Source organism: Pristis pectinata, chromosome 30 (assembly GCF_009764475.1).
Source record: "Pristis pectinata isolate sPriPec2 chromosome 30, sPriPec2.1.pri, whole genome shotgun sequence".
NCBI lineage: Eukaryota > Metazoa > Chordata > Chondrichthyes > Rhinopristiformes > Pristidae > Pristis > Pristis pectinata.
In genome coordinates, this window is record NC_067434.1 from 13,141,342 (window position 1) to 13,161,013 (window position 19,672).

The 19,672-nt window shown below is 40.1% G+C and overlaps 1 protein-coding gene across 1 annotated transcript in view; it reads left to right on the forward strand.

Annotated features, from left to right (window-relative positions):
- Positions 1-19,672, forward strand: part of synpo2lb (synaptopodin 2-like b) — a 34,552-nt gene that overhangs the window by 2,690 nt on the left and 12,190 nt on the right. The window contains exon 2 of the mRNA XM_052041347.1: positions 19,469-19,620. Within this exon, the coding sequence (XP_051897307.1) occupies positions 19,469-19,620 (152 nt within the window). The remainder of the gene's footprint in view (positions 1-19,468; positions 19,621-19,672) is intronic.

The following is a 19,672-nucleotide window of genomic DNA, read 5'->3' on the forward strand; positions in this document are numbered from 1 at the left end:
TGTGGAATTTCTCTGTGATTCCAAATGGTAAACTTTGTTTCAAGTACATCACAACTGATAGTGAGTACCACCTTAGATATAACAGAGTGTTAGCACATGCATGGTATTTTTGTATTTACCATTTATTGGCAGTTCAATTTTATCATATGAAATTGTTGAAGCTTTGAAATATCAATTTGTAGATTAAAAATCACTCTAAAATTCATATGGCTCCCTACTCTCAACAACAAGTTGCATTAATGTAACTCTTAATGGGGTAAAATATTCTGGCACTTCACAGAGTGTAATCAGATAAAAATGAAAGCCACATTTGGAAATAGTCACTAAGAGCTGGACGAAAGAGGTAGGTTTTAAGGAGGAAAGAGAGATTAGGAGACAAAGAGATTTGCTGAGGCAATTTCGGAGTCTAGGCAGGCAGCAGAAGGCACAACTTCCAATACTGGCGTGAAGGAAGTAGAAGATACCCGAAATCAGATTTGGGGAAATGTATAGATGTTAAACTTGAGGTGGGACTTGCAGGGATTTGAATATGATGCTAATAATTTTAATAATAAGACAAATTGAACTGGGAGCCAGAAGAGTAAATAGTGTGAATGAGGACACAAGCAACAGGGTTCAGATGGGCTGAAGCTTAAGCTGAAGTAATGGAAGCATGAATTGGGGGTTTTTAGTCATAGAAGGGTTGAAGCAGTGGCCATGACAGGTAACATTACAGAAGGGAAATTAGGCCATGATAGAGATGAATGTAGGGCCGGAAGCTCTGTTCATAATCAGATAAGGCACTGACATTGTAAACTCTCAAGCTATTTTTACCCGTTGAAGGATCAATTGAATGGATTGTTCTGACAAGACAAACTAAAGTGAAAAGTAAAATAACAATGTTTTACAAGCTAACAGAGAGATAAAAAAAACTCAGACACACAAGACCTATTATGCAGACTCTGTAAGTCTCTCTTAACTATTTGTAAATTTAGTATGGAGTTACTAAGGGCATAAATTGAAAATATGTTTTCTGAAGACTGCTAACATTTATTTCTAAATGTTGTCCCCACAATTACTTACAGATTTGTACCCTGCTGTGTGATCATCGTGGATTAAAGAGAAAAGTTTTATTTGTTTTTGGGTGGCGGGGTAGGTCACTTTCACTCAGCTGATGGAAAAAAGGTCACCCCTTCCTCAGCTGAATGTTTAACAGGGAATCTGAATAAGAGATATGCTGTTCTGACCATGGGAAAGGTGAGAAGCTCTTCGGAGATTGCTTGCTGCCATTTTGGCTTGGTCAATGGTGACATCACCTGGATCAGTTAACAGTATTATCTGTGGGCACAGGCACTGCTCACCCATTGCCGCAGTAGCTGAAGGACTGTTCTTTGAATTAGAGCTTGAACCAAGTTCCTGTCTGTTTGTCGGAATGGGTGGAAATAGTGATACGGGATTTGATATGGGAAAGCACAGCTGCTGAATCCTCACCAGAAAAACTCTCCCAGTATCCAGTACTTCATGGAAACCTAAAGCAACGTAACAAGTCCCTTCTTTAAGTACTTAGGTTGTTATACACATTTCATAGATTTATCTACTTAAATCTGGAGCCATTTGGCCAATTTTGTCTGTGCTAGCTCTTTGAAACAAGTGTCCAATTTGTTCCACTTTCCCCATTTTATCCCCATAGCCCTGCAAATATTTCAAATAGTTATTAATTTCCCTATTGTAAGTTCAGCTTCCGCTAACCTTTGAAAGCAATTCTCATTTTCTCACTTGTTGGACCAGGATCTGAAAAGCCATTGGCTCACATTCTGGAGAAAGGTATCTTGAGCTCAAATAATTTTGTTTCATTTCATGGATGTTAATCAGCTCTGAAAATGACAGGATTTCCCAGAAACAATTCAGATCACATCCAGTAAAAGAACAGCCCCAGTAAGCCCCGATCACTGGTACTTTGCTAAGCCCTTTTACATTTCTCTCCTTCAGCTATTTATCCATTTCCTCGTCAAAAACTTTTCTGAATTCTGTCTCCCCATTGCTTCTGGTCAGACATTCCTTGTTGCAGTAACCCCCTGCGTTGAAACATCTCCTAATCCCCCCACCTTTTCCATGACGTTTGTAAATTTATCCCCATAGTTACTGACATATCTACCAGTGGAAAAAGTTTGCTTCTATTTATAAATACCTTTGAACCCCTCTCACAGGTCTTCTCTTATAGCTGATTGTTCTCGTGAAAAGAGCAGCAGCTTGTCTCATCCTCTTCACAATTAAAGCCTCTCACTCCCAGGATCAAATGTTGTAACCACACACTAATGTGGAACAGTTGCTCTAACGTTACAAACCAAATCCCAAGTTTAAAAGCACCATCCGTCTCAAAGCATATAAATTCTTTAGAGAATGTAACAAGGAAGAATAATTTTATTATGTTATAAACCAGGGGGCCAATTTCCACTTGGGAGATAATGCAATGTCTCATTAATAGTAGATCAGTCTGATTCCAACCCATTGACAATTAGATGTGTTCAATCGGTTGTCCATTGTCAACAGTAATCAAGAAATAAAGTTCAAATTGCCAGCCAGAACCATATTTAGTTCAACAGAGCTTAGCTCATTTAGCTGGTCCCAAAGGCAGCCTCATGCATTAAGTATGCAATGACTCACGTGGGTCTGTGTTCAGTATCAGGTGTGGAGATGGTGCTGAGAGCTCTCTGGTTGAACTAAAAAAAGCTTCAGTCAAAAAAAGTCATTAAATGACCATGTGACAAGCTGATTATTTCTCTGCAGTTTCTAGATTAATTTAAATTATAATTTAAAAGTTTGTTTAGGTTTCTTCTTAGGCAAGCACTCAGGATCGAAAATGACTTGCTTCCACTCCCATCTGTGGTTCTGAGGTAACATAAGGCCAATGTGAGAACTACAGACACTTCTACAGACAGGGCAGGAGGTGCATGACAGGGTGGGTGCTCAGTTTGTGAAGTGGTGTGCTCCTTCCACCCATCACATTGGGCTTCTGTGTGCTCCCGAAGCATGAACTTGAGGTTCTGATTACGATTCTGATTGCTCCTTCTCCACTTCAAGCGGTCATGGGTCAGGTATTGCTGTAGTCAATGGGAATGTTACAGATTTTCCAAAGAGACTGTGAGCACATCTTTAAATCTTTTCTTCTGTCAACATGGTAATCAGGTTTGTATTTATTCACCTAACATTTATGATGAAGGATCTGATATTAGCAAGCATCCACAATAGTTATGTTTTCTTTTAGAACATAAAAAAAGGATTAGGAGCAACCACTGTGGCTCCTTGAAACTGTTCCAACATTCAGTAAAATTATGGCTGATCCTCCCCCTCATTCACTCTCACACCCATTCTCCCTTGGTGTTCCAAAACCTATCAGCTTTGTCTTGATTTTACTCAACGACTGAAAATCCAGAGCCCATCAGAACAGAGAAATTCAATGTAATCATTCTCCCCATGTGGCATATCATGAGTGTAGGTCCCCTTGATGTAATAGGCCATTAGTCCATTCTTTGCTTCATAGGAAATTAATTAATTTCATTGCACTATTTAAACTCTCTGCTTGGCTGCATTCTTAACGACCCGATTTCCCAAAGTAAACATAGAAATACAGAGTGCCGTGGGATCCACATTAACCTTTTTTGTTGTAGAGTCTGCAATCCACATTTCACAAAATGCATTGAATTTTTTATTGTTTGTTGAATTGTTTTTGGGATCTGACCACCACTGTCAAGTCCAGAATTTATTGCCCATTCCTAATTATTTTTCACTTTCTTGAAACACTGGAGTTCCACAGGTGAAGTTACTTTCACAGTGCTCTTAGGTAGGGAATTCAGGATTTAGACTCATAGATGATGAAGGAACAAATCTGGATGGTGTGCAACTTCAAGAGTAAATGGTGTACCTTAGTATCTGCTGTCCTTATTCTTCTTGATATAGCCAAGGTTGCAGGTTTGGGTGATACTATTAGAGTCACTCAACTACAGTGCATTTTGGAGATGGTGCTTGCTCGATCACTGCAACACTAGTGGAGGGAATGAATGTTTAGGGATGTGGATTGGGCACAATTCAAGCAGGCAGCTTTGTCCTGGTTGATGCAGAGCTTCTTGAGTGTCATTAGAGCTGAACTAATCCAGGCAAGAAGAAAGTATACCATTTTGCTCCTGAAATAGCCAGAGGAAAGGTTTAGTCTTGTAGCTATGCTAGGAGATTGGGAGAGTGAACAGATCATCACTTTCTTGTACTTGTCAATTCCAGATGAACTGAAGAAGGAGAGAAAGGTGTTCTGGAGAAGACTTCTTGCAGAACCCAGTTCTACCTGCTGATGGTGCAGCCAAGCTTTCCTACTGGAAGCGAGTAGAATAGTACTGAGGAATTATAAGGTGGGAGGGAACAGAAAGAGCACCAGTTCAGCAGTTAAAAGTATGGCATTCAAGCATTGACCATTTTGTGATAGTGGCATTAGAAGTTCAAGTCATGACAAGTTTCACAATTTTAAAGAAAAGCTCTTCAAGCTTGGGGAAGCTTTCCTGAGGATTAAATGTCACAACATCATTAGATACAGGAATGCTGCTGACTGAAAGTTTGATCAAATGAAGAAAGCAATATTTTCTTTAAAGGCTAAATGGAAAGTAATGTTCCGGTTGTGTGACTGTGACTGAAGCTGATAATTAAAAGTTTTAATTAGAGATTGTTACAAAATGTGACATGATTGAAGGCACAAGTTTTAGTTTGAAGCTGTAAAAAAGGGGTGCATAGTTAAGGGAATGCAATCTGTAAATTGTTCAACACAATAAAATGGAATTTTATTTCTTCTCACATTACTCAGTGATATTTTATGCTAAGCATATACAGTGGCATGCAAAAGTTTGGGCACCCCTGGTCAAAATTTCTGTTACTGTGAATAGCTAAGTGAGTAAAAGATGACCTGATTTCCAAAAGGCATAAAGTTAAAGATGACACATTTCTTTAATATTTTAAGCAAGATTACTTTTTTTATTTCCATCTTTTACAGTTTCAAAATAACAAAAAAGGAAAAGAGCCTGAAGCAAAAGTTTGGGCACCCTGCATGGTCAGTACTTAGTAACACCCCCCTTAGCAAGTATCACATCTTGTAAATGCTTTCAGTAGCCAGCTAAGAGTCTTTCAGTTCTTGTTTGGGGGATTTTCACCCATTCTTCCTTGCAAAAGGCTTCTAGTTCTGTGAGATTCTTGGGCCGTCTTGCATGCACTGCTCTTTTGAGGTCTATCCACAGATTTTCGATGACGTTTAGGTCAGGGGACTGTGAGGGCCATGGCAAAACCTTCAGCTTGTGCCTCTTGATGTAGTCCATTGTGGATTTGAGGTGTGTTTAGGATCGTTGTCCTGTTGTAGAAGCCATCCTCTTTTCATCTTCAGCTTTTTTACAGACGGTGTGATGTTTGCTTCCAGAATTTGCTGGTATTTAACTGAATTCATTCTTCCCTCTACCAGTGAAATGTTCTCCGTGCCACTGGCTGCAACGCAAGCCCAAAGCATGATCGATCCACCCCCATGCTTAACAGTTGGAGAGATGTTCTTTTCATGAAATTCTGCACCCTTTTTCTTCTAAACATACCTTTGCTCATTGCAGCCAAAAAGTTCTATTTTAACTTCATCAGTCCACAGGACTTGTTTCCAAAATGCATCAGGCTTGTTTAGATGTTCCTTTGCAAACTTCTGATGCTGAATTTTGTGGTGAGGACGCAGGAAAGTTTGGACAAAAAAGGATGCAGAATTTCATGAAAAGAACACCTCTCCAACTGTTAAGCACGGGGGTGGATCGATCATGCTTTGGGCTTATGTTGTAGCCAGTGGCATGGGGAACATTTCACTGGTAGAGGGAAGAATGAATTCAATTAAATACCAGCAAATTCTGGAAGCAAACATCACACCGTCTGTAAAAAAGCTGAAGGTGAAAAGAGGATGGCGTCTACAACAGGATAACGATCCTAAACACACCTCAAAACCCACAATGCACTACCTCAAGAGGCACAAGCTGAAGGTTTTGCCATGGCCCTCACAGTCCCCTGACCTAAACGTCATCAAAAATCTGTGGATAGACCTCAAAAGAGCAGTGCATGCAAGACGGCCCAAGAATCTCACAGAACTAGAAGCCTTTTGCAAGGAAGAATGGGCGAAAATCCCCCAAACAAGAACTGAGAGACTCTTAGCTGGCTACAGAAAGCATTTACAAGCTGTGATACTTGCCAAAGGGGGTGTTACTAAGTACTGACCATGCAGGGTGCCCAAACTTTTGCTATGGGTTCTTTTCCTTTTTTGTTATTTTGAAACTGTAAAAGATGGAAATAAAAAAAGTAATCTTGCTTAAAATATTAAAGAAATGTGTCATCTTTAACTTTATGCCTTTTGGAAATCAGGTCATCTTTTACTCGCTTCGCTATTTACAGTAACAGAAATTTTGACCAGGGGTGCCCAAACTTTTGCATGCCACTGTATCTCTGGCTTTGCTCATTGTGCATTGGATGATAGGCTGTTTTATCAGGATCATTCAAACAGTTTTTTGCTAACTCTGTCTTCCTTTACACTCTCTAAGTGTGATGAGTAAATAAAGGAAAAATCAGTCAGAAATTAAAACAGAAAGCGCTGGAAATATTCAGCAGGTCAGGCAACATCTGTGGATAGAGAAGCAGAATTAACATTTCCGGTCAATGACTCTTCATCAGGATGGCAAAAGGTAGAAATGAAAAGTTTGAAGTTGTAAAAAGGGAGTGGAGGGAACAAAAGAAAATGTCTCTGATAGGCTGGAGACTTGGAGAGATTGTATGACCCAAGAGGTGGTGGTGCCAGCTGAAAGCATCTGCTTCCCGTGAAAACTCTATTCCATTCTCCCAGTTTATCTACACCATTGTGTCCAACATGTCTTTTTTCTCAACTATTGTTTCTCCTCCAGTATAATTCACGGGGCTAGTGACCGTGTCTGTTCCAGCATTCTGTTCTTACTCACATTCCTCCCACATAGAGTAAGACTAGGGTTCCCTTTATCTGTTCTTCCACCCCACCAGTCTTAACATTCAATAGATTTGTAACTCTATAATTTGTTATTTGTAACTCTGTAATTCATAACACCTCCAATGTAATAGCATTAGTTGACTCATCTTACCCCAGCTCTCCTCCACTGATCATATTCCAAAGGGACCATTCACTCTATGATACTCTGGTCCATTTCCATCAATACCCACAGCTCATGGTATCTTCCCAAGCAACTATTGGGGAATACAAAACCTACTCTTTTACTTCCTCGCTTCTTGTCACCCAGAGACCCAAACACTACTTCCAGTTGAAGCAGTGATTCACTTACACTTCTTCAAATTTAGAAAACTGCACTTGGTCTCCCCTACACTGGAGAAAGTGTCAGGTTGACTAACATAATGGGGAAATAGCTTCTAAAGACTGCCTCATTCAATAAATAGTGGGACCTCATGCATTATTCAATCATACTATAACCACACAATCTGTTGGCAGAGTGGGAAAGAGTCTCCCCAAGTTCCTCCTCAAAAGCAATCAAACCATCTGCATGCCAGGGTGATCTAAGAGGAAAACACTGAGGTGCCATTGGAGCATTTTGTTGTGGGTGGACAGCGCTGGATACATAATTAATAATGAAAGTCAGTTCATTGTGTACCTGAAGTTCGATCAGATCACTGTGGCACCTTTCTCAGGGAGTTGCTTGTGATGTCCAATGCCACCCTATTGACGTATCTCCTCGTATTGACCCTTGTCCTGAGGTGGTAGTCAACCAAGCTTCAAATTGCCAATGCTCTCAATTCATCACACAGCTAATTAATGAGCCCCAGGCACCAAGATCCTTTTGTACATGACAAGTGGCCACTGATTCCTTATAAACTTGAGAGAAAACCAGAAGTCCCATAAAATGTATTTGGGCTTCTCTAAATTAAACAGGGAGTTTTAAAATGACCTTTTCTGAAGGTATTGATCCTTGCTGGAATACGAGTGTAACACATCATCAGTCCTGCAGTAGCATGAGTTATAGGTGTGTTCTTGGAGACAAAGCATTAGGAAGAAACATGGAAACGCAGGTAATCTTAGTCAAGTGCAAGCTGGAATTCAGACAAATTCCACACTAAGCAGGGTCAGAAGGAGGAACCCAGAAAACTAAGGATAATTGTTGCCTGATTGCTGTCTGACCACAGATTAGAGGTTTTACCCGAGGCTGTTCCATTTTGTATACTCAGTTACACATTGAACAGTGCATTTATTTATTCATGAACAATGAAGGCCATTAAATTATATTTTAAGGACAGCGAGACTACAACAGTTTCATTTTTCTGGTAGTTAACTGTTGATTGAAGCAGAGATGATGTGTTGTAATAGAAGGAAAAACTTGCATTTATTCAACATGTTTTATGACCTCTGGACCATCCCAAACCTTTTATAGCCAATGAAATACTATGAAAATGTAACTATTAGGGTATGAAGAAATGCAGCAGCCAATTTATACAATATATTTTCCATAAAACGCTCTGAGGTAAATGATCGGATCATCTGTTTTTGTGATGGTGATTGAACGTTAATTACTTATCAAGACACAGGGGAAAGCTGACAAAGCTACCACTGAGCTAAGGCTGACTCTTCATCACAAGGGCATTGCTAAGTTCATTTTATAACAAAGGCTGAAGAAAAAGCAGCAAGCGTTTCTTTTAAAAAATTGCTTGGAAATAGATGACTGCAATAGAATGAAGGGAAGTTGGAATGTTGTAATTGCTTGATGTGACTGTGTCCAGTTACTCTGGTTCCCTGTTCTACCCATAGCCTGCACCATATGGTCTGGATGTGCCTCCACTCTGGCAAATCAATCACAAGTACAGAGTCAAAGCAAGATGCAATGGCACATTTGGTTTTAGGCCTCTGCACAGCATCGAACCAGGCTTTGGATGAAGCAATAACCTATTCCGTGAACTCTAGAATGATGGACAGGGAAAGAGGCAAAGAGAAATGAATGCAAAGCAGTCTCTTAACTGAAAGGGCTGCTCACTTCTTCCATATTAGGAGATTGTGAAAATGAATAAATGAGTGTGACTTTCCTACTTGAGCTGTGGTTGAACTAGATCATTATAACAGGCAGAGTGAACCCAAGAACAAAAGGATTCACGGTTGCTCTTTCTTACTTCTTGGTTCTTGATTGCAGGGAATAGCTCCCTCTAAGTCCTTTTTCCCATATCTACTCTTTCTTTCCCCACCCCCTGATCTCCACATTTTCTTGCCACCCTCTCTCCTGCTTTGGCCAAATGTAAGGAAACCTCGACAGATTTGTTATCCATTTTCTATATACTATTTCTGGAAAAATAGGGTAAACCATGAGCTTGATTCAATGGCTGTAGTTCTCACTGATAATTCACTTGTGCAAGTAATTGATTACAATGGAGGATCTTTCAAAATATGCAATTTTGGGCTTGAGAATATAATGTAATTAGATTTTGTCCATGTGTTTTGTTTAAAAGAGTTAGGAAACTAGAATTGAGAGTGGGTTTGAGGGAAATTTACTTCCAGCAAAGCGTTTAAAATCCTCAGCATAGGTGTTACTAGGTACTGGAACGAGGTGAAAGGATTTGGTGTATTAGTAAAACAAAAGTCTCTCTGGCTTCTTCTTCCAAAGACAGAGTTTCCACGGAGAAAACTAATGTATCCTTTGCTTCTTCGAGCTGATGCATTGCTTTATATTAGCTCAAGTCTTGAATATACAGTAATGTGGAATGCTCCCTCCCCACTCTCATGTACTATTTTTAGATGGGGAACGTGTACTGCAATAGTTTTTATTTTTATCCAGTACCACATGGCACAGCATTCCAGAGCTCATTTACATCCACAAGCATTCTCCACTGATTGGGACAGATTGCTGTTAGCGAGGAGGCCAGGAGAATGGGAAAGACTGGCAATATGCCTAAAGTCACGTAACCGCAATACCAGACAAAGCTATTATTGGGTAAAATGATGAGAGCAGGTGCAATCTTGACTTCAAGTGCTATTTATGTGTGATCTACAGCAATGTGTGAAATACAGCAAGATTTTGAGCAAGTCACCTCATAGATCATATTCTGAGATACTATAGGGTTAACTTAAATAAGAAACAGAGTCAGGAGTAGGACAATAGCCTGCTCCCTATTCCAAAAGATCACAGTGAATCGAAATGAGAATCAAACCAAAAATTCAGATGCTGGAAATCTGAAATAAAATCACTGCTGAGTAGTTATCATATTTTATTTATATGTCATGGTTGATCTAATATTGTCTTTAACCACTTTCTTGCTCTTTATGCATAACCCTTGACTCCCTTGCAGTTCAAATATCTGTTAGTCTCTGCCTTGAACATATTCAGTAACTCCACCTTCACAGCTCTCAGGGATGGAGTCGCAACCCTCTTAGAGAAGTTCCTGCCCATGTCTGTCTTAAAAGGGTGACCCCTTATACTAAATTCCCTTAGTTCTAGATACCCTCACTAAGGGAAACATCCTCTCAGCATCCACCCTGCTAATTCCCCCTCAGAATCTTGTTATGATTCAATAAGATCACCTCTCACTCTTCTAAACTCCAATAAGCATTGTCCCAACCTGCACAACCTGTCTTTGTACACCAACCCTTTCATTCCAGGAATCAACAGTGAACCTTCTCTGTTCTGCCTACAATACAAATATATATTTTCTAAAATATGGATATTAAAACTGCATCAATACGCTGGGTAAGGTTTCAGTAGTGTCCTGTAAATTTGCATCAAAATTTCCCTACTTTTGTACTTCATACCCTTTGTAATGAAGGCCAACATTCCATTTGTCTTTCTAACTAGTTGCTGTCCAGCATACCAACCATCTGTGTTTCATGCACTCAGACAGCCCCTGATTTGTAGCATAGCAATCTTAGTCTCATTCCATTTAAGTAATAATTTGCTTTTTCATTCTTCCTTCCAAAATAACCTCATATTTTCCCAATTATATTCCATCTGCCAATTTCTTGCAGATGGAATATAATTAACCTATTTAAATATTTTTCCAGGTTCTTTGTGTCCTTTTCACAACTTGCTAACCCACCTATCTTTCTAACATCAGCAAGCTTGGCTACAATATACTCAGCCCCTTCATCCAAGTCATCAATTTAGATTGTAAATAGTTGAAACCCCAGCCCCGAACGCTGCAACACCTCTCTAGTTACTGATTGCCAATCTGAAAATGACCCACGTCCTGAACTTCTATTTTCTATGAGCTGGTTCCTCACCTATCCATGCCAATATATTAACCCCAACCCCATGCCTGCTTACCTTGTTCAGTGACCCTTTATATGGCACCTTATCGAATGCCTTCTGGAAATCCAAATCTACTGGTTCACCTTTATCCATCATGTTTGTTACATCCTCATAGAGCCCTAGCAAATTTGTCAAATATAATTTCCCATTCCTAAAACTAAGTTGACCCTGCTTGTATGTCTGATGATTTTTTTAAATATCCTGCGGTTACCTTTTTAATAATGGATTCTAGTATTTTCCCAATGACAGGTATAATGTCTTAGTGCAGAGTTTTGACCTGAAACATTGACAATTCCTTTCCCCCCCACAGATGCTGCTCAGCCCGCTGAGTTCCTCCAGCAGACTGTTTGTTGCTCCAGATTCCAGCATCTGCAGTCTCTTGTGTCTATAGATATAATGCTCACTGGTCTATAGTTTCCAGATTTCTTTCTCTCTCCTTTCTTGAGTAGTGCCACTACACTTGTGATCCTTCAATCCTCTGTGAATTCTCCAGAATCTATATAGTTTTGGAGGATTAAAACCCTTGTATCCACTATCTGTTCAGCCACTTCCTTTAAGGTCCTAGGATCCAGGCCATCAGATCCAGAGGACTATTTGGCTTTTGGCCCCATTAGTTTGCCAAGCACTTTTTCTCTAGTGATACAGATTGTTTTAAGTTTCCCCCTGCCTTATGCCCCTTGATTTTCAATTATTAGAGTCATAGTGAGATACAGCATGAAAACACACCCCTCAGCCCACTGAGCTCACACTGATCATCAGCCACCCATTTACACTCGTCTGACATTAATCCCATTACCTTCTCCCCACATTCCCATCAACACCCCCCAGATTTTACCACTCACCTACACACCAGGGGCAATTCACAGAGGCCAATTAACTTACTAACCCACACATCTTTGGAGGAAAGTGGAGTACCTGAAGGAAACCCACACAGTCACCAGCAGAATGTGCAAACTCCACACAAACAGCAGCCGAGATCAAGATTGACCTGAAGTCTCTGGCGCTGTGACGTGGTGGCTCTACTTACTGCACTATCATGCTGGCCCTTACTGAGCTGTTTATAGCGTTTTTCACCATGAAGACCAATCCATAATAATTCTAGGACCTCTGTCACTTGTCTATTTCCCATTACTAATTTTCTAGTCTCCACCTCTAAAGGACCAATGTTTACTTTAGCTACTCTCTTCCCTTTTATTTACCTTTAGAAGCTCTTACAGTCTGCTTTTATGTTATTTACTAGTTTATTCTCATTATCTCCTCCCTTTTTTTAAGTTGTTCATAATTATAATTTGCAGAGTGGGAGCAGAGCTGGGATATGAGAGAAAGCCCCATGGAGAATCTTTTTGGTTAAATTGACAGTGTAAGCTGACACTACAGTGCAGCACAGAGGAAGTGTCATCTTTTGAGATGTTGGGGCTGATAACAGCATTAATGCGAAGACTTACCCCCGTGTTTCTGCAGTGGTCCTGATGACCATTGCTGTGGTTGGTGTAAACTGACAGCACTAATGCCAGTTTGCACCAACACCAACATGGAGTCCACTGAGACAGCCTGCTCTTCCAGATTTCCCAGCACTCAGATTATCAGGCTGAGAAAGCTGCCCTGAGCGTGAGCCAAATTAAATCTGGTGCAAACATGGCAGTCTCCATTAAACTGCATGAAAGACATCAGCTTCCAGGAAAAAAGTACCTATGTTTTTATTATTTATTTGAGTTATAGGACGTAGAACACAGAACAGTACAGCACAGGAACAGGCCCTTTGGCCCATGATGTCTGTGGTGAACATGATGCCAAATTAAACTAATCTCTTCTGCCTGCACATGATCCATACCCCTCCATTCCCTGCATATTCATATGCCTATCTAAAAACCTCTTAAACTCCACTGTCCTATGTGCTTCCACCACTGCCCTGGCAGTGTGTTCCAGGTACCTATCACTCACTGTGTAAAAAAAAACTTGCCCTACACATCTCCTTTAAACTTTCCCTCTCTCACTTTAAAGATATGCCCTCAACTATTTGGCATTTCTACCACGGGAAAAAGATTCTGACTGTCCACCCTACCGAAGCCTGTTCATAATTTTTAAATTATTTTCATGTGTGGGTGTGCTTTTAGACTTTTTAAATGATCAGAAGAATATTAAAATGTTCAATTTTTTAACAGTTTTTCTTTTTACACAAATCCCAAATATGTCCAGAGGTGGGGCATCACCAGCTGTCTGGACATGTTGTGTGAGTGCAGTCAGCTGCCTGTGCTGAGATGGTCTCTCCGTAGCATTGAATGTGCTAAAATACTGGGAGCCAGCCTCTCTTTGGAAGAATGTGCCAAGGCTCCCACTAGAACAACCACATAGGGCAAAGCAGGTAGCCAGTGATTTTGGGGCAATGGGATGTCTGCTGAATAAGTCAAGGCTCTGTCTGTTCTCTTAGGTGTACATAAAAGATCCCAAGGCACTATTTCAAAGAAAACCAGGGGAGATCTCTCTGCTGTCCTGGTTAGTATCTATCTCATAACCAACAGCTAAAAACACTTCTAGTCATTATTTGGTTGTTACCTCTCTTCGTGCTTGTTCTCCCCACCCTCGCTACTCCCCTCCCCAGCACTTGTACATCTGGCTGGCAGTGTGGGTCATCTATAAATGCTCTGCAGTAATCCAGACAACTCCAAAAGCACTTCCCAAATCCATGGCCTCTGCCATAAGGATGGTCAGCTAATGGGAACATAATCACCTACGGGTTCTCCTTGGAGTCACACCATCCTGAACTGGAGCTATCATGCTGTTCCTTCTGGAGTCACCTCCCCAATAGCACTGTGATGGTACCTTCACCAGCACAGTTCAAGAAAGTTGTTCACTACCATTTTCTCAAGGGCAAATAGGGATTGGCAGTACATTCTGGCCTTGCTAACAAAGCCCTCATTCCATAAAAAAAATAAAAAGTTGGCATTTAGGAGTGCCTTTATTTGTGAATTTGTTTGTAAAAATGCTCCTGATGCCCAGGTTCCAAGAAACTTTGAGCTGATAAGCCGTAAAGTATTGATGGTTGCCTGGAAACTCACACCATAATATTATGTATGAATTTATGTTTACTGCATTGCCTTAATAATTGTATCTACATACTAATTGAGATATTAATTTATTTAAGATATAATTTGTGCATTAACATCACAGAGTGGGATGTTGTCAGTGGACAGCATCTTGTTGTGCAGTTTGGGTAGATGTTAGTGGATGGTGGGATTAAGTAGGTGTTTTTGTTCAATTCACAGGATGTGGGGGTTGTTGGCAAGATAGGCATTTATTACTCACCCTTAGTTGTCCTTGGAAACATGATGTTGTGTTTGACTGGCATCCCATGTAATGACGATGCCCGTGAGGTGCTGTTAGCTATGGTTTCCAGGATTTTAACCCAAAGACAGGTATGAAATATGTCAAATTTGAAACAATGGAGCTGATAGTGTTCCCATGTGCCTGCTGCCATTGTCATTTGAGGTGATACAGACCAAAGTTAGAGGGCACTTCAAATTCCATGTCATCAGCTGAGAATAGACCAGGAACCCAGCGTCAGATTGTAGATATGAGTGGAGAGTGGAGCACTTTCAGATTCCAGCATCCGCAGTATTATTTGTTTTCTAGTAGAGAACTTGACACACTTAACTGCATTAGCTTTTATCAAACAATTGAAGATAAAGTTTCTTCTTTATGCTCTTTTGCTAAAACATGATTTGAAGGCTCTGGAGCTTTCAAAATGTTACCCTGAATGTCCCTTCGTCACTGCCCAACAATTATATGTTCTACATTAAATTAGAATTAAACTTGTCAACAAGCCTATTGTCATCTTCCCACTGTAAATTATTTTCTTCTCCATTAGTGAAGGTGCTAATTCCAAGTTTCTATCAGCATTTCAGCCAGTTGGCTGTAGTTTATTCACAAACTTCAATATTGAGTGTAGGCAGCACAGGGGAGTCACAATGCAATCAAATCCAGGGATCCCCCAGCTCTAAAAAGGAACATTTCCAGGCAGGGAGACTTAGTGAACTAAGTTCCAATAAATATTTAAAGCACAAGACAATCTCGCCTCCTTGGGAAAAGGAGGGAAAAGGAGAGAAGAAAGAAACAGAAGAGCAAACACCAGAGAGAAAGAAACGAACATTACAACGTGAAGTCAGTCAGTGAACATAGGATATGGCTTTTAAAGAATGCTTATGGTTGCTGCACCATGAGTGAGAGTAACTGTGTCTCAGTGCTGACTGGGGAATGGTATACACACATTCCAGATAAGTTAGTGCCCTAAATAAACTGTGTGCAGGGAGATAATGCATGTGAAATGACAGCCAAGCACTGTGCCTGCAATGTGTGGACCGCCTGCAATGACACCTGTCATTGAGCCACCTGCTATTTTTGGACATTGAGTAATTTGGGATTTGCCTTCAGCTCTCAACTCGGCAAAACAGAAGCGCAGGATCGCAAGTCAGACATTTGCACGTCGTGGCCAATGCAGGGCAATTTTTAGCAGCATTGATCATTCCGTTTGTTGAGCTAAGCAGACATGGAAGTCACAACTGCGTTTAGATGCCACATCCTGGGAGATGTTTTAGATTTCATTTTAATATTATTGTTTATTAAGAGCTGATACAGAACCATGAAACAGTCTATTGAGAGAAATAAGATTGAAGCTGACCTGTAGCTTCCAGTATTTGGTAATGTCTGATTATTGTGCAAATGCTGTCAGGAAGTCACACTGACGGAAATAATTGTAATTTAGTTATCGAAAAAATAATTAATTGTAAGCAACAGCTAATGGAACAAGTCCACAACACTTGGCCCATTAAGCCAGCTCACTTGATGAGCTGCCGCTCTTTGACAGGTTGCATTCAGTAAGGACAAGCTATTTTTTTTTTGCACCAATCAAAGGAAGCTCAAATGGTTATCATTCTTAACCAACTGACCATGCCCTGCAAGATCATAATCATAGTGATCATTGACCTTCTTTCTTATCTATCATGAAGTACACACGCTGTTATTTCCAATGATACTAACTTCCTCCTAACATTCTTGAGAACACTGATACTTCTTTGATAACTGCAACTTGCCTGCATAGTCAATAATATTCCTGCCTCACCCAAGTGGTCTTTTTTAAGTTGCACATCTTCCACTGAGTGTTGGGACCTAATATTGAGTTCGGTCCAAAATTGATTCTTCAATCAAGTCATCAAAAAAACGTCCTGAACATTATTGCATTGCAGTTTGTGGGAGGTTACTGGGCACAAATTGGCTGCTGCATTTCCTATGTTACAGAAGTGCCTACACTTGTAACGTACGTCAATGGTTGTATATCACTTTGAGGCATCCTAAGGCTGTGAAGGATGCTTCGGGAATGTAAGAAGTCCAGTTCAAATCTCCTTGTGTTGTCTGTGAGTCTTACACCGGAATTACTTTCTTGTTTCTCTACCAGGCCAGTTTGGCCCATTGATGATGCTTTATGTTTCACACAAGTATTGTGCATTCCAAAATACATTAGCACTCAAATCAAGATTGGATTATGTTAGTTTTTTTTTCCCTTGTGTGCAGAAGATTGAATCGTGGAACTGTTAAAGTATACAAGGAGGTAATTTAACCCATCTCTACCATAGCAACTCTAATTCCACCAACATAGAGTAATTCAGTTCCCTCTTGCAGGCCACAGTGGAACCTGCTTCCCACCATATCTGCAGGTAGTACATTCTAGATTCTAATCATGTGCTGCATAGAAAAGTGCTCTAGTGCTCAACCACTCCACTAAAGCCTACCACTATCTACTCTGTCCACGTCCCTCATCGTTTTATATACTTCAATCGAATTTTCCCTCAGATTCCCCCAAAGGAAATTGCGTCTCTTATCTATCCTTGTAACTGTAGTCCCTTATCCTGGAACCAAGCTCGTAAATCTTTTCTGATCCTTCTCTGATACCTGCGACAACCTGAGAAATCTTCTTGCCCCTGAACCACTGGGATTACTTAGTTTTAGGACTACAGGATTGATGCAGTTTATGAAACACAAAATATTATTTCTATCAGGTATTTCCATCACTTATTTCCAAGCTTCTCAATAAAATTCAGTGGCCATTGTTAGCATTACTTGGAATTTTATGCTAGAAAATTTCGCAGGTCAATCAGCACCCGTGGAGGGAGAAACAGTTAATGTTTCACCTGATGTGTCATTGAAGTAAAATATTAAATTTGTTTCTCTCGCCACCGAGGCTGCCTGACCAGCTAATCATTTTCAGTATTTTCTGTTATATTTCATATTTCTAGCAGTTCTGCAGTATTTTGCTTTTGAAATTTTATGCTGTTCAGAAACAATAAGATACATACGAATTACCAATCACCTCGACAGACTTCAATTGTCACAGAGTCGGACAGCACAGAAATGGGCCCTTCAGCCCACCCAGGTGCATGCCAATTGTTCTGCCATCTACACTAAACACATTTGCCCGCATTAGGTCCATATCCTTGTCTACTCAAGTGCCTGTCTAAATGCCTCTTAAAAATAGTGATTGTATCTGATTCTACCACTTCTTCTGATAGCATGTTTCAGGCATCAACCACTCTCTGTGAAAAAGATTGTTTGGTCCTTATTTCAGTCCTTTTCTGGAGGTGTTTTTCTGATGCACGGTTTCACAAACAAAGGTCACCTTTTGATATTTCACCCACTGTCACTGTTTGATCAAGGGCAAACTATTTAACAAAGGCATCACAGCCAACCTCTGTGTAATCCTCACCCAATAATTATGTCAGAAGTCATGGAGTCACAATCAGGATATGGACTATGACTAATTTTCCCTGCTGCTGTACCAGGAGAGAGTTGTACTGCTCTCATCATCAGTTATAATCCAATAAGTCACCTGAATCTCATTGCCCTCACTGTCTTTAGATATAAGAATCTGAATCTGAATTCTGCATCTCAATAACTTTGTCCAATTTTTTTTTCTGCTGGCACTGGGTTGCAGGGGTTACATTTACAGTGGGTCACTTGGAGATCCTGAGGGAAAGTCGGGCACCTCAGTAAATGGTTGACTTTTTTTTTAATCCAAGAAGCTTCAGGGCATTTGAATCTCCTTTAAACATGTCAAGATTCTGCACTGACCTTGTTCGGCATAGATAGGCTTTGCAGACACTTGTCAATTAATGTTGAAAGGAACAGTAATTTAAAGCAAGCCGGCAGGTTTGTTGAACGATGGTGATTATCCTGGTCATCTACCAGTTGTTTGCTGGTAGCAGTTTTTCAGTGGGATTGACCGCACCACTGAGTGATGAGCTTTTTCATGTCGACCTAGTATTTTTGCTTTCAGAGTAATTGGTAACCTAGGCATAAATTGCAAAAGTTTTCATATGTGATTGTGTCTTGCTCAAGTCTTTGCACAAATGTCATTGCGTGTTGCCAAATGCAAAGATCAGCTATGAACCAACACAATTGGGTAGTGGTTTAGAATGTAATTTATAAATATTTTTTCAAAAATCTGTGATATATTTAAGATGCAGTTTTATTAATACAGCAGAAAATGAAATCTTACAAAAATGAGCATTTTTATCAGTCTTATAACCTGTGACACAATTCTTAATAATCAAAATTGACATTATGAATCCAATAGAACCATTTATTGGTTTCACTGGTGTGCAATGGTCACAGTGGAATAAATGAGATATTTTTTCATATCTGGAAAGTTATGTAATAATATATTTTTTTGTCCATAAGTATTTCTAAGTGCATCCAGAATAAGGGCAATTAGCAGCAGTGTGTCATGACAATGAGTTCCCTCTCCCCTACCCCCAGATGAAGGGGTTTGGTCTGTTTATGGCTGAATTATTGCACAGTACTTTTAAAACCATCTCCAGCTGCTAAAACTCAGTTGGCATTGGGTGTAACTCCTACTGGAAGTTTCTCAATCTTTTATTCTGGTTTGGCTGATTATATTGTCCTGAAAGTAACAGCCCAACCAAGCACAAATCACATCTGGCTGAACGAGCTTATGAGTTCATTTTTTCCAAGCAAAACTCTGGCAACTTTTTGTTGCATGAGATCACGATTCATTCATTTCCAGTGAAGGAGATAAAAATTAGTGTAAAATAATGGAATTAGCACACCAATACACTTCCTAGAATTTGGGCCTTAAATCACGGAGCCTTTTAATCGGGTTATTCCAGGTGCGGAAGCGAGGGAAAGCTTGTAGAGGTGGGCTCCGTGAGAATGATATCCTGTTGACCATCAATGGAAGATCCTGCAGTGGAATTTCACATGCAGATGCCATGAACATCATAGATTCTTCTGATGGGACTCTGCGCATCTGGGTCAAGAGGTACCAAATAAGGACTATGAAAACTGCATAAACTTGCTTCTTTTTTAAATAG